The sequence below is a fragment of the Monoraphidium neglectum genome, assembly GCF_000611645.1.
Source record: "Monoraphidium neglectum strain SAG 48.87 unplaced genomic scaffold scaffold00453, whole genome shotgun sequence".
NCBI classification, from domain to species: Eukaryota; Viridiplantae; Chlorophyta; class Chlorophyceae; order Sphaeropleales; family Selenastraceae; genus Monoraphidium; species Monoraphidium neglectum.
Genome location: NW_014013175.1, coordinates 363 through 10,214, shown reverse-complemented (window position 1 = coordinate 10,214; position 9,852 = coordinate 363). Strand labels below are relative to the sequence as shown.

The window sequence follows — 9,852 nt, the reverse complement described above, 5'->3', positions numbered from 1 at the left end:
GACGTGTGCGTTCGGGCAGTCAGCAAAGGCCGGCAGCCGGCCGGCCGGGCGGTCCAGGGCTGCGGCTGGGCGCGACCCCAGATGCCGGAGTCCGCCTGAGCTCGCGGTATCGTAGCGGCGCTCAGGCGCCAGCAGGCACCAGCTGCGTCAGCGTGCAGGCGTCGAGACATAGCACGGCCGCTGCCCTCCACACACCCCTCCACCCTCAAGCCCCGCCTGGTCATGTCGGGCCCCTCAAAACTCAGCCTACGTTGGGGTACTCTTTGCTGAGGGCCTCGTAAATCGGCGCCACCGCCCTGCAGGGCCCGCACCACTTCGCGGTGAAGTCCACAACGCCCACCGCGCCAGTCTCTGGGAGGGGCGCAGGGTGCGGAATGCATGCGGGGCATGCGGACAGCGCTCATGACGGGCGTTTTGTTTTGTGCTGGTGCTGCAGACGCGGGACGGGAGCCAGCTGCGCGCGCCATGGGCTGATACTTTCTGCGATGGGGCGCATAGATCATGCAGGCAGGGGAAGTGCGCTGCAAAGCAAAGTTGCTTGTGTTGTTTGCAGAGGGCTCACGCGCAAGCTGCTTGATCTCGCTCTCAAAGTCGGCGTCGCTCTCGACGTCCTTGACTAAGGAGCCTGCTGCGCATGGCGAGGTGGGGTTGATAGGGATGGACCTTGTAATCTGGCTCATTGGCTGGTGTGCTTCGCCGCCTGCATGCGGCCACGCACGAGCCTGTGTTGTACACCTTCGCAGCTGCTGGAGCCAGGACATCTTTCATGATGACGAGCCGCCAATCCGCTATTCTACAGCGCCCTCATAAGACGCACCGGCGTCCGCAGCAAACGCCCGCCTTGCTGCAACTGCTTGAGCCGCTGCTGCCTGGCTGCAGGCCATGCGCAAGACACCTGGCACTAGCCCAGACATCGAGGAGGCGAGCATGTTTGATATGATGCTCCTTCGCCGATCCTGAGTGACCACGTATACAATCTTCAAAAGCCAAAGGTGGAGATCATAGATCTGGCAAGCAGTCTGGTTGGCCTGAATGCGAAGAGCGTGAAAGCTGCCAATCAGGCTTTGATCCCAAATAGCCACCCCACACGCGCGCCACGGGTACCGTACTGTATGATGCAGCGAGCAGCCAGCGAACAGGCACACAGGAAATTCGGCAAGTTTGCAATATAGGTCGCGCTGCACAACAGCATTGGTTAGAACCTAACTCGCATACAGTTTTTCACGAGGTTTCGAGGCATTCCAGTCCACCATTACAAGGGACGAGATCATCAAGGTGCGGCACGGCTCCTGCAGGCTGTAACTCCGCCCGCGGGGTGCTGCAATGCTCGTTTTATTGCCTTGGAAATTTGTTGTTGGCTGAGACAATGGGTGGCCCGATGGATCCTGCAGGGTGCAAGCGCTGCCTGCGGCGGCTGCTGTGTGGCGGCAGTGTGTGGGTCTCCGTCTCATTGTTGTGCTATGGCCGGTGACGAAATGCTTTTTAGGATCAACCACCTTATGGGCTTCCTCGCCCAGCATGATGATCCCCAGCAAACCGAGGCCTTTCCTCCCCTCATTGAGCACTCGACGCCTGCACATTGCTGGTCTCTAGTGCTGACTTGCCAAGCCACCTGTCTTGCCCAACCCCGCAGGTACTGTTAAACAGACTGGGAAGGGCGACGCACATCTAGTTTACCAAGTGGCAGTGTTGCTCCAGAAGTATGTGCATGCAAGCGGAAAGGGACCTGCTGACAGTCATCCCCCCCTCAGTCGTGATCCCACTCCAGCCAGCATTCGTTCACATCGTGCCTTCACCGGAGTGCCGGCGCACCCTGTGCCTGCCCCAGCGCTTCTCGGACGGTCTCCACCCATTCCTGAATGCCGGGGCTGTCGGGGTAGAAAATACGTGAGATGCCTGCCGCCTCGCATGCCCGCGCTGATGTGGAACCGATGCAGACCGCCACCGTCTTCTTGGCTGCAGCCTCGCCCACCAGCGCAATCCAGGCCCTGGGAACGGGTTGCATTGTGTGTGTGTGTGTGTGTGTGTGTGTGTGTTGCAAGGAGGGTGTGTTGGTGTCGATCTCTGCTTTGAGTGATGATGGCGAGCCTGTGTGTGACTTGATGCGTGATGCGAGGGCAGGCTGGCAACGCCCCCCCTGCGAATGCTGTGCTGCTCGCCTGGCAGTGTCGTGCTAGTTGATACTCGGCGGACTTGGATTCACCAAGCGCAGCACAGAGAGGCACAGCCCAGCCTCACAAGCACCAACCAGCACCCATCACACCCCTGGTGGTGCTGCCGATGCTGCTGTTCAAACGTGTGCTCCCACGAGCCCCAACACCCTCACTTGACAGCTGAAGGTGAGCCGAAAGTGACAGCGTCCGCATTGATCGCCTGCTGGAGCAACTCAGGGTCGACATTTTTCACACCGACGGTGTCATACGTGCGGATGCAGTTGACGCTGAAGCCGCTGGCCTCCAGGCTGTTCTGCAGGTCGCCGGACGCACGCGCCGATGCGGGGTAGAGGACGACGTCGGTGCCGCCAGGGATGTGCGGCAGCTCGGCGCCCATTATCTTGCCATAAGCCTGTTGGTATTGTTCGTACGGGGCCAAAAATACAGGGAGCTTAGGCCGCTGTTGCACCCCGAAGCCTGGCATGATCAATTTAGAGCTGGGTGCAGGACTGGTTGAGGCTGCAAATCAGCGCGCGGGCGCAAGCGTCCTGACAGGCGTGACTGTCAAGGCTGCAGTGCAGCCAGTGGTGCCGCTCTGCGACGCCAGGGCACAAACAGTCCGTGCCAACGCACCTTGCTGGCAGTGAAGGCGGGCTCGACGCCAGCTGCGATCAGCGCGTCGCGCGTGCCACCCCCCACCACCGCAACGCGGACCTGCGGTCACAACACAACAACCGCAAAACCATTGCTGCTTGGCGTATGTCCTTGCATGCGTTGTAACGAACGCATCTTGCACCACATTCGGCTGCTGGCAGCACAGAAACTCAACCTCAGAGCGATGGAATCATAGGTGGATCACACATGGCGTCTTTGTGATCTAGCTACGTCGACGTCGCCCGCGTCGTTGCCCACCTGCGGCTTGCCGGCTTTCTCCCAGCCTTCAATCAACACCGCCGCTGCCTCCGGCGACGTGACCGCCACCCAGTCGTAGCCCCCCTGCTGCAGCAGCCCGGGCAGCTTCTCCCTGGATTGAGGCATGACGTGGCCGGCCAGTGACGCAAGATCTCATGCCGTCATGCCAAGCTTTCGCTGCTGCAAGGCTGCAGGCGCGCGACTCTAGAGCAAGCTGAAGCGCTGCGCGTACCTGTCGGGCCCTGGCGCATGCTCGATCAGCGGCAGCTCGATGCAGCTGATGCCATGGCTCTCCAGCCCCTTGATCAGCTTGCCATTCTTGCCCTGTTCACGTGTCGCCACAACACGTGGCTGCTGCGCGTTGCACAGTACTGCGCGTGCATGCAAGTGGGAGGGGTGGCAGCACAGAGCAGGCATCCTCAGCTAGGAAGGACACCTCGCACTTGCGACCCTGCCAAGGTGTGCCTGCGCACTCGCCTGTGCGCCGCCGTTGCTGCTGCTGAAGTGGCCGCTGCGCTACGGGATTCCTTAAAATCATCTGCATTATTGCTTAGTTGATATAGCTCCGTGCGGGGCGTTTTGAGATGCAGCGAGAGCGTAAAACAGGCACAAGCTTGGATTCAAGCGGATCTCGCACTTTGATACTGTAAGAGTTGTCAAATGTATGTGTTTGGCCTCTGCCGTATCCCCACTGACGCGGCCTCTTCATTTCGCTGGGGAGATCTTGTAGAGTCACATGTGTCACTGCTGCACCAACAGGACGCGCAGACCCTCGAGTGACATGAGATACACACAACTTAACATGATTAACAGTCACGCTGTGTGCGCTGTGGCCACATGCACAAGCGCTGCAGTTGAGGTTTCCCTGCGTTGCATTGACCCGCCTACATGGACATCATCATGCCCCAGCTCAGCCCAATAGTGAATCGCCCCGTTGCCTGTCTACCTATCTTGACTTCCTCGTGGCACCTCCACGAGTCCCGTCGCAGACCATCGCGCCCTCAAACACGGCCCCCGCTGGCTCCAGCATGCCCGCGGCCGCCTCCCGCAGCTCGCTAGCGGCCGCCTGTGTCGTGCCCAGCAGGGAGTCTTTCGCATCCAGAAGCGCATCCAGTGCCCAGCCCAGGCGCGAGAAAACAAAGCCTGTGAAGGGCAACGGCATTGGCCCCAACATTGGTTGAGATGCCAGCGCGCTGTGGCAGCACAACCAGCAGAGGCAGCAGCAGGCGTGGCGACAGGAAGACACATTTGGATCGCGCAACTGGCAAACTGACCGCAGCTGGGCTAAAGTTTTGCGAAAAGACCCACCCTGCGTTGGCCTGATGATCATCTCACTGACAGCGGTGAAGGGCCAGCCCAGGAGCCACATAAGGGCCAGCATGCTGTGGTGGTCCACCTATGGCGCACACCAATGTTCGGACGCGACGCCATGGTTCTGAAGGAAAGGTCCGCATCAGGTTTACGTCCTCGCACTCAGTGATCACTCAGAATCTGCGCTGCAAATTCATGCAGCCTGGGTGCTGGCAGCCGGCATGTGACACCGCCCAAGGTCCTGATGAAGCTGTTGGCTTTTGCATCATGAGTAGTCTCAGTGGAGGAGCGCAGTGACGACGTGACACGCACATGCACAGGTACAATCCCACCTGCTCCACCAAGCGCGGCTTGCCGTCCGGCCCCTCCCTAAAGCGCAGCAGCACGATGGTGGGGAAGTGGTAGCTGCGGCGCAGGGGAGGGCGTGCATATGGAACTTGAACTCATGTGAACTAAATGAGAGAACAGGCATTGGGTCGGAATACGAAGGGCGGCCATGTGCGTGCGCCTAAAGGCACGCACTGCGTAGCACGCAAGCACGTTGGCGATTGTGCAGCAATCCCAATTTCCCAGCACATCAGCACACACATTTGCGCGGCAACCACACATGATCAGGAGGCAAGTCACATGCCACAGTCTGTACCCAAGTATATCTGCACGCTCGCACCTACCGCACTAGGTAAAAGGGCGGCACCTTGATGCCCAGGTCCAGCTGCAGCACCACTGTGTTGCCGCTGCGGATGTATTCGACCCACGTGATCTGCAGGATGGTGTGTGCGTTTCTCAAAAGGGCGCCGCTGCGCACTGCTGCAGGAAGCAGGCAGCGGCAGGGCACTGCAGCAGCAGGCGGTGGCACGCGCGCTCGCGCGCTCACCTTGTATCGCCAGACGGTGGCGGCGAGGCGGTAGATCCCATAGAAGGCCTCCCGCCCCCTGAGGGTGCCCAAGATGTGGCTGAACCGCACGTCTTCGTCCACAAACGAGTCCACGGCCGCGCGCTGGCGGCAGCGATCGCCCGACAGCAAATCCGTGACCAAACCCGTAAGCGGCACCTGGTCCATCGCGCCTGGCCGTGTAGCAGGGCTGGGCGAGGTGACGCTGGGCTGCTGTGCAGGGAACCACAACAAAACAGCTGGAAATGGGATCGTGAAGGAGTGGCAGCATTGGGGGGGCGTGCTGTGCTTGAGGCCGCAAAGGCAAGATGCTTCGGTGAAGCTGCGCATGTACGCCCAGTCATGATGAGCCAATCTCGGCCAGCACAGATTGCAGAGCAAGCAGGCGGTGCATTCACCGATTGCAGGGGATTGCATCGGCCTGCAAGGGCGCCTCTAGGAATATTGTCACGCTCCCTGCCACTGCCCCGCGACGTGCAGCTGCCGACAGCACTCGACGGCATGGCGGGTGACCCACATGCCGTTGACAGCGCGTAGCCAGCGGTGCAGGTGGTTAGGTGGGGCCGAGAGAAGGGTTCGTTGATAAACGGAGGCATTCGTTAGAAGCTAGTTGGACCCGGTTGGATTTGACGTCAGTGGCCGAGTGGCCGATCCGATCATACCGTACATAGCCTAGAGCCCGCCGTGTGGCTCGCAGAACGCTTAAGTTTGAGGATACAATCAAGCGCGTCCTGATGGGCGAGTTCACCTTCTCGCAGCCGGTGGGCGGGGCGGGCGAGTTTGTGAACGCTGCCCAGAGCTAGCCCGCGCGCAGCTCCATGGCAACTAAACACAACGGTATCTTTGTATGCAGTGGATCGCTGCAGGCCGAGCTTGTATGTCGTGAAGAACCAGCACATGCGCATGCAGGGCCGTCTGCTGCACGCGGGTTGCATGCTGCCTCAGCAGCACGCCCGACGCCGCCCGCCGCTCAGATGCCGACCAGCAACCGTCCTTGTGCCATGCATCCATCCACTGCCCCCGCAGGACCCGATCGCCGAGTTTGGCGTGGGGGCCACCATAGGGCTGTCAGCAGGCGTTGTGATCACGGTGCTCCTTTCAGGCCTCAGTGAGCAGCTTCCCATCTTGTCGCTTCACATGGCTGCACCTCAAGCATGCGGCGCGCCCCCCCACGCTCGCGCTTGGTCTCGGTTATCCGATGTGCATTTGCGGATGCGAGACCTGCTCTCGCCCCTGCTGCGCCCCTCCTCCTTGGCGAGCCCCACCGCCGCCTCCGGCCCGCTCGCGCCCCTCCACCGCCGCCCCCCATCTCGCCCCCCGGCACTCCGCAGTGAGCGGCCTAACCCTGGGGCTGCTTTCCTTGGACCGATTGGACTTGGAGGTGATGGTGCGAACAGGCACGCCCAAGGAGCAGGCCTACGCAGCCCGGCTGGCGCCGATTGTGAAGTACCCCCATTGGGTGCTCGCCACGCTGGTGCGCAGGCATGTGGCACAGCGCATGCAGCATGCGCGGCGCACACGAGCGCATGGCGCCCACTCCTGCGGCTCCCGCCCGTCCGGGCGCTTTTCAGGCCGCGCGCCGATCCACCATTGGATGCGCCGGTCGCCAGCATCTGCAGTGCCGCCCGCGCCGCCGTCGCTGCGTCCCCTGACGCCCCACGTTTGCTGCCTACCAGGTGATCTTCAACACCGTGTCGTCGGTGGCCTTGCCGCTGTGCATGGACCGCCTGGTCAGCTCGTTGGTGGCGCTGGTGGTGTCGTCGACGGCAATCGTCCTGTTCGGGGAGATTATACCCCAGGTGAGCAGCGCTGGATGCGGTCGGTCAAACGAGGTTGCACAGGCGACCCCTGGTTGACCGCTTGTGGATCCGTGTCAAGAGCAGACCCCCTCATAATCCCTCGTTGTGCCGAAGCATTGATCTCGCTCTGGTGCCGTGAGCCCGTGAGCGCCTCCCATACTCAACCTTCGCTATCCCTGTCACCCCTTTCGGCTCTAAATCGTAAACCTCAACCCCAAGGCCGTGTGCTCGCGCCACGGCCTCGCGATTGGCGGCACCATGGCGCCCATGGTCCGCGTGCTGATGTGGCTGACGGGCCCGCTGAGCTGGCCGATTGGGTGAGCGCGCAACGCCTCCAGGGAGCGGCTGCTGGGGGGTAGCCGCGGGTGCGCAACAGGAGCAGCGATTTTGTGCTTGGGCCAGCGCCGGGCAACCCTCCTGCCGTCTCCCCGCAAGCAAGTTCTTGTTGCATCTTGGCAGCCCCAATCATCATTTCATTGATGGACGCGTCCCCTGCTTCAGCATTGCAACGCGTCTCCCCGGCTGCCGCAGCTGGCTGCTGGACTGGCTGCTGGGCACCAAGGGCGGCGTGTTTGGGCGGCGCCAGCTCATGGCCCTAGTGGACCTTCACAGGTGGGGCTAGCTTCCGGGCTTGGCTTGCTTTGGAATTTGGGGATCGCTCGCTTTGGGTTTAGGATTTAGGGTTGAGGGTTGAACGATCCTGCTCATGCGGCCGCCGCGGCAGCTGGGGCCTGCCCTACGGCGTCTTGCTGCGCGGCACCAGCAGCAGGGCCAGGTTGAAGCCGGAGCGGCCCCCGACGGCCTTGCGTTTTCCACGTGCCCGCTGCGCAACGCCTTTGTCCTGCTGCATCCCGGCCACGACTCACGTATTCCCGCTCCTGATGCGTCCCGTGCGCACGGGTCTTCCTGATTCTGCGTCGCTCACGCGTGCAAGCGCGCACCCTGCCCGGGCGCAGGACGTCGACTGGCATGGGCGGGCCCCTGGCCGACGACGAGTTCAACGTGATACTGGGGGCCCTCGACATGACATCCAAGACCGCCGCCAGCAACATGACGCCGCTAGACAAGGCGAGATCGCGGGCACGGGGTTTGCGATTCTGACCGGGAGCGAGCGGGCCCGCTGCACGGGGTGTGCTTTGATGCAGCCAAGCTGGCGTCATGCTTGACGCTACCTGAATGGGCAGGGCGCACCGTGGCACCGCACAGCTGATTGATGTATCACTGGCCCTCGCCCCGCCCCCCCCCCCCACACACGCGTGCTCAGGTGTTCATGCTGTCGACAGACGACCGGCTGGACAAGGCCACGCTGCAGGTGGGGCCTGCGGGGCCCGTGCTGCGAATTGTTTGACAGAAACTCTGTCAGGTACGGGCGGGCGCTGCCGCGCCCTCCTTCAGCCCTCCGGCCGCCCCGGATTGTCGTCATCCCACCCCCACGCTCCCTGGCTGCACGCCCCCGAGCCCAACCACAGCAACCCACCCTCTCAACGTGACACGACAACGCCACCCTCATGTTTTCCTCCCCCTCCACCCAACATCAACCATCCGCCGCAGCGCATCCTGGCGAGCGGCCACTCCCGCGTTCCAGTGTACGAGGGCAGCGACCGCTCCGCCATCCAGGGCCTGATCATCGCCAAGGAGCTGCTGCAGTACGCTGGCCTGTTGTCAGGACCCCAGGTGACAGGGTGCAGATAAGAGCCACGACCCCCACCCAGCCTTTTTGCTTGTCGTCTTGTGCGTTCGCAAAGAAACACTGGCTTCTTGCAAAGTGGCGATCAAAAGGCCCAGCTGCAAGCTGGGCACGCGCCGTTCAAAGGTCCAAGGCGTGAGCCGCACGACCGATCCCCGCCGCACGCCGCCAGGCCCCGCCCCGCATCGGCGACATCGAGCTGCGGGACGTGCTGCAGCTGCCGGTCAACACCCGAATGTACCACCTGCTAGACCTCTTCCAGGTGGGGGCCGTGGTGGTGTGCACATAACTGCAGAGCAGGGGCCGGGCATGTGTGTGATTCTTCGTGCCAGTGCAGTTTGGGAGGCATGCGAAGCCCGCCAGACCCGTTCCAATGCGGCACCGCGGCTGTCAAAGGTCGTGCCTGGAACGGTTTTGTACAGGGAACGCAGTGCGAGGAAGGTGCCTTCAGAGCACAAGTGCTTGGGATACTGGACGTGTGAATGTGGCTCGTGTGGCGTGTCGTGTAGGAGCATGATGGGTTCTGCGGACTCAGGCGGCGGCTGCATCATGCAGAGGTGTCGGCAGCCCACTTGTTGTGCTTGGACATCCCTAAAGCTTAGCTGCTCAGACGCCTTCATTCGCGCACTTCCATGCCCTGATAACAGACCGGCCAGTCCCACATGGCGCTGCTGACGGCGCCCAAGAGCCAGGCCACCGGGGCCGCGTCCGCTAAGTGGCGGAATGGGCGCCTGGCTGAGGTGGACGGCGTTGTGTTGGAAGACAAGGTGCGCTGGGACCCAGCCCAGCAGTGATTCTAAGCGTAATGCAGACGTGGCTTTAAACGCCCGCTGATACACACGATCACGATGCCTCCACGGCTGCGCGTTCTGGGAGGGCGTCTCCGCCTGCAGGGCCGCGCGTTTCAGGGGGGAGTCGCTTGCTGCCTGCAGGTGTCCATGGCATTCTGGGGTGTTGGGTGTCGCTGTAGCTGGACCAGCAGGAGCGTCGCTTGCGGACCACTTTTTAATCGCTCCTGGCACAATGTGCCAACCGCGCCGCCCTCCTGCCGCCCATGCGCGCACAGGGCGAGGATGAGAAGCTGGAGGGCCGCAACCG

The 9,852-nt window shown here is 62.1% G+C and overlaps 2 protein-coding genes across 2 annotated transcripts; one reads left to right on the top strand and one right to left on the bottom strand.

Moving 5' to 3' along the window:
- Nucleotides 1-1,792: 1,792 nt before the first annotated feature.
- On the bottom strand, nucleotides 1,793-5,436 carry MNEG_3562 (uroporphyrinogen-III synthase; the record flags this gene model as incomplete). Its single annotated transcript, XM_014047959.1, has 10 exons — nucleotides 1,793-1,988; nucleotides 2,327-2,565; nucleotides 2,787-2,867; nucleotides 3,066-3,177; nucleotides 3,298-3,389; nucleotides 4,057-4,208; nucleotides 4,374-4,461; nucleotides 4,709-4,781; nucleotides 5,048-5,136; nucleotides 5,251-5,436. The coding sequence occupies 10 exons, from the start codon at nucleotides 5,434-5,436 to the stop codon at nucleotides 1,793-1,795; spliced, it is 1,308 nt and encodes a 435-aa protein (XP_013903413.1).
- Nucleotides 5,437-6,652: 1,216 nt separating this feature from the next.
- On the top strand, nucleotides 6,653-9,521 carry MNEG_3561 (hypothetical protein; the record flags this gene model as incomplete). The annotated part of the gene is made up of 9 exons (XM_014047958.1): nucleotides 6,653-6,742; nucleotides 6,945-7,067; nucleotides 7,287-7,384; nucleotides 7,599-7,679; nucleotides 8,024-8,069; nucleotides 8,332-8,379; nucleotides 8,619-8,741; nucleotides 8,927-9,016; nucleotides 9,402-9,521. Coding segments are annotated over 9 exons (819 nt in total), but the record flags the coding sequence as incomplete, so codon positions are not given.
- Nucleotides 9,522-9,852: the final 331 nt, after the last annotated feature.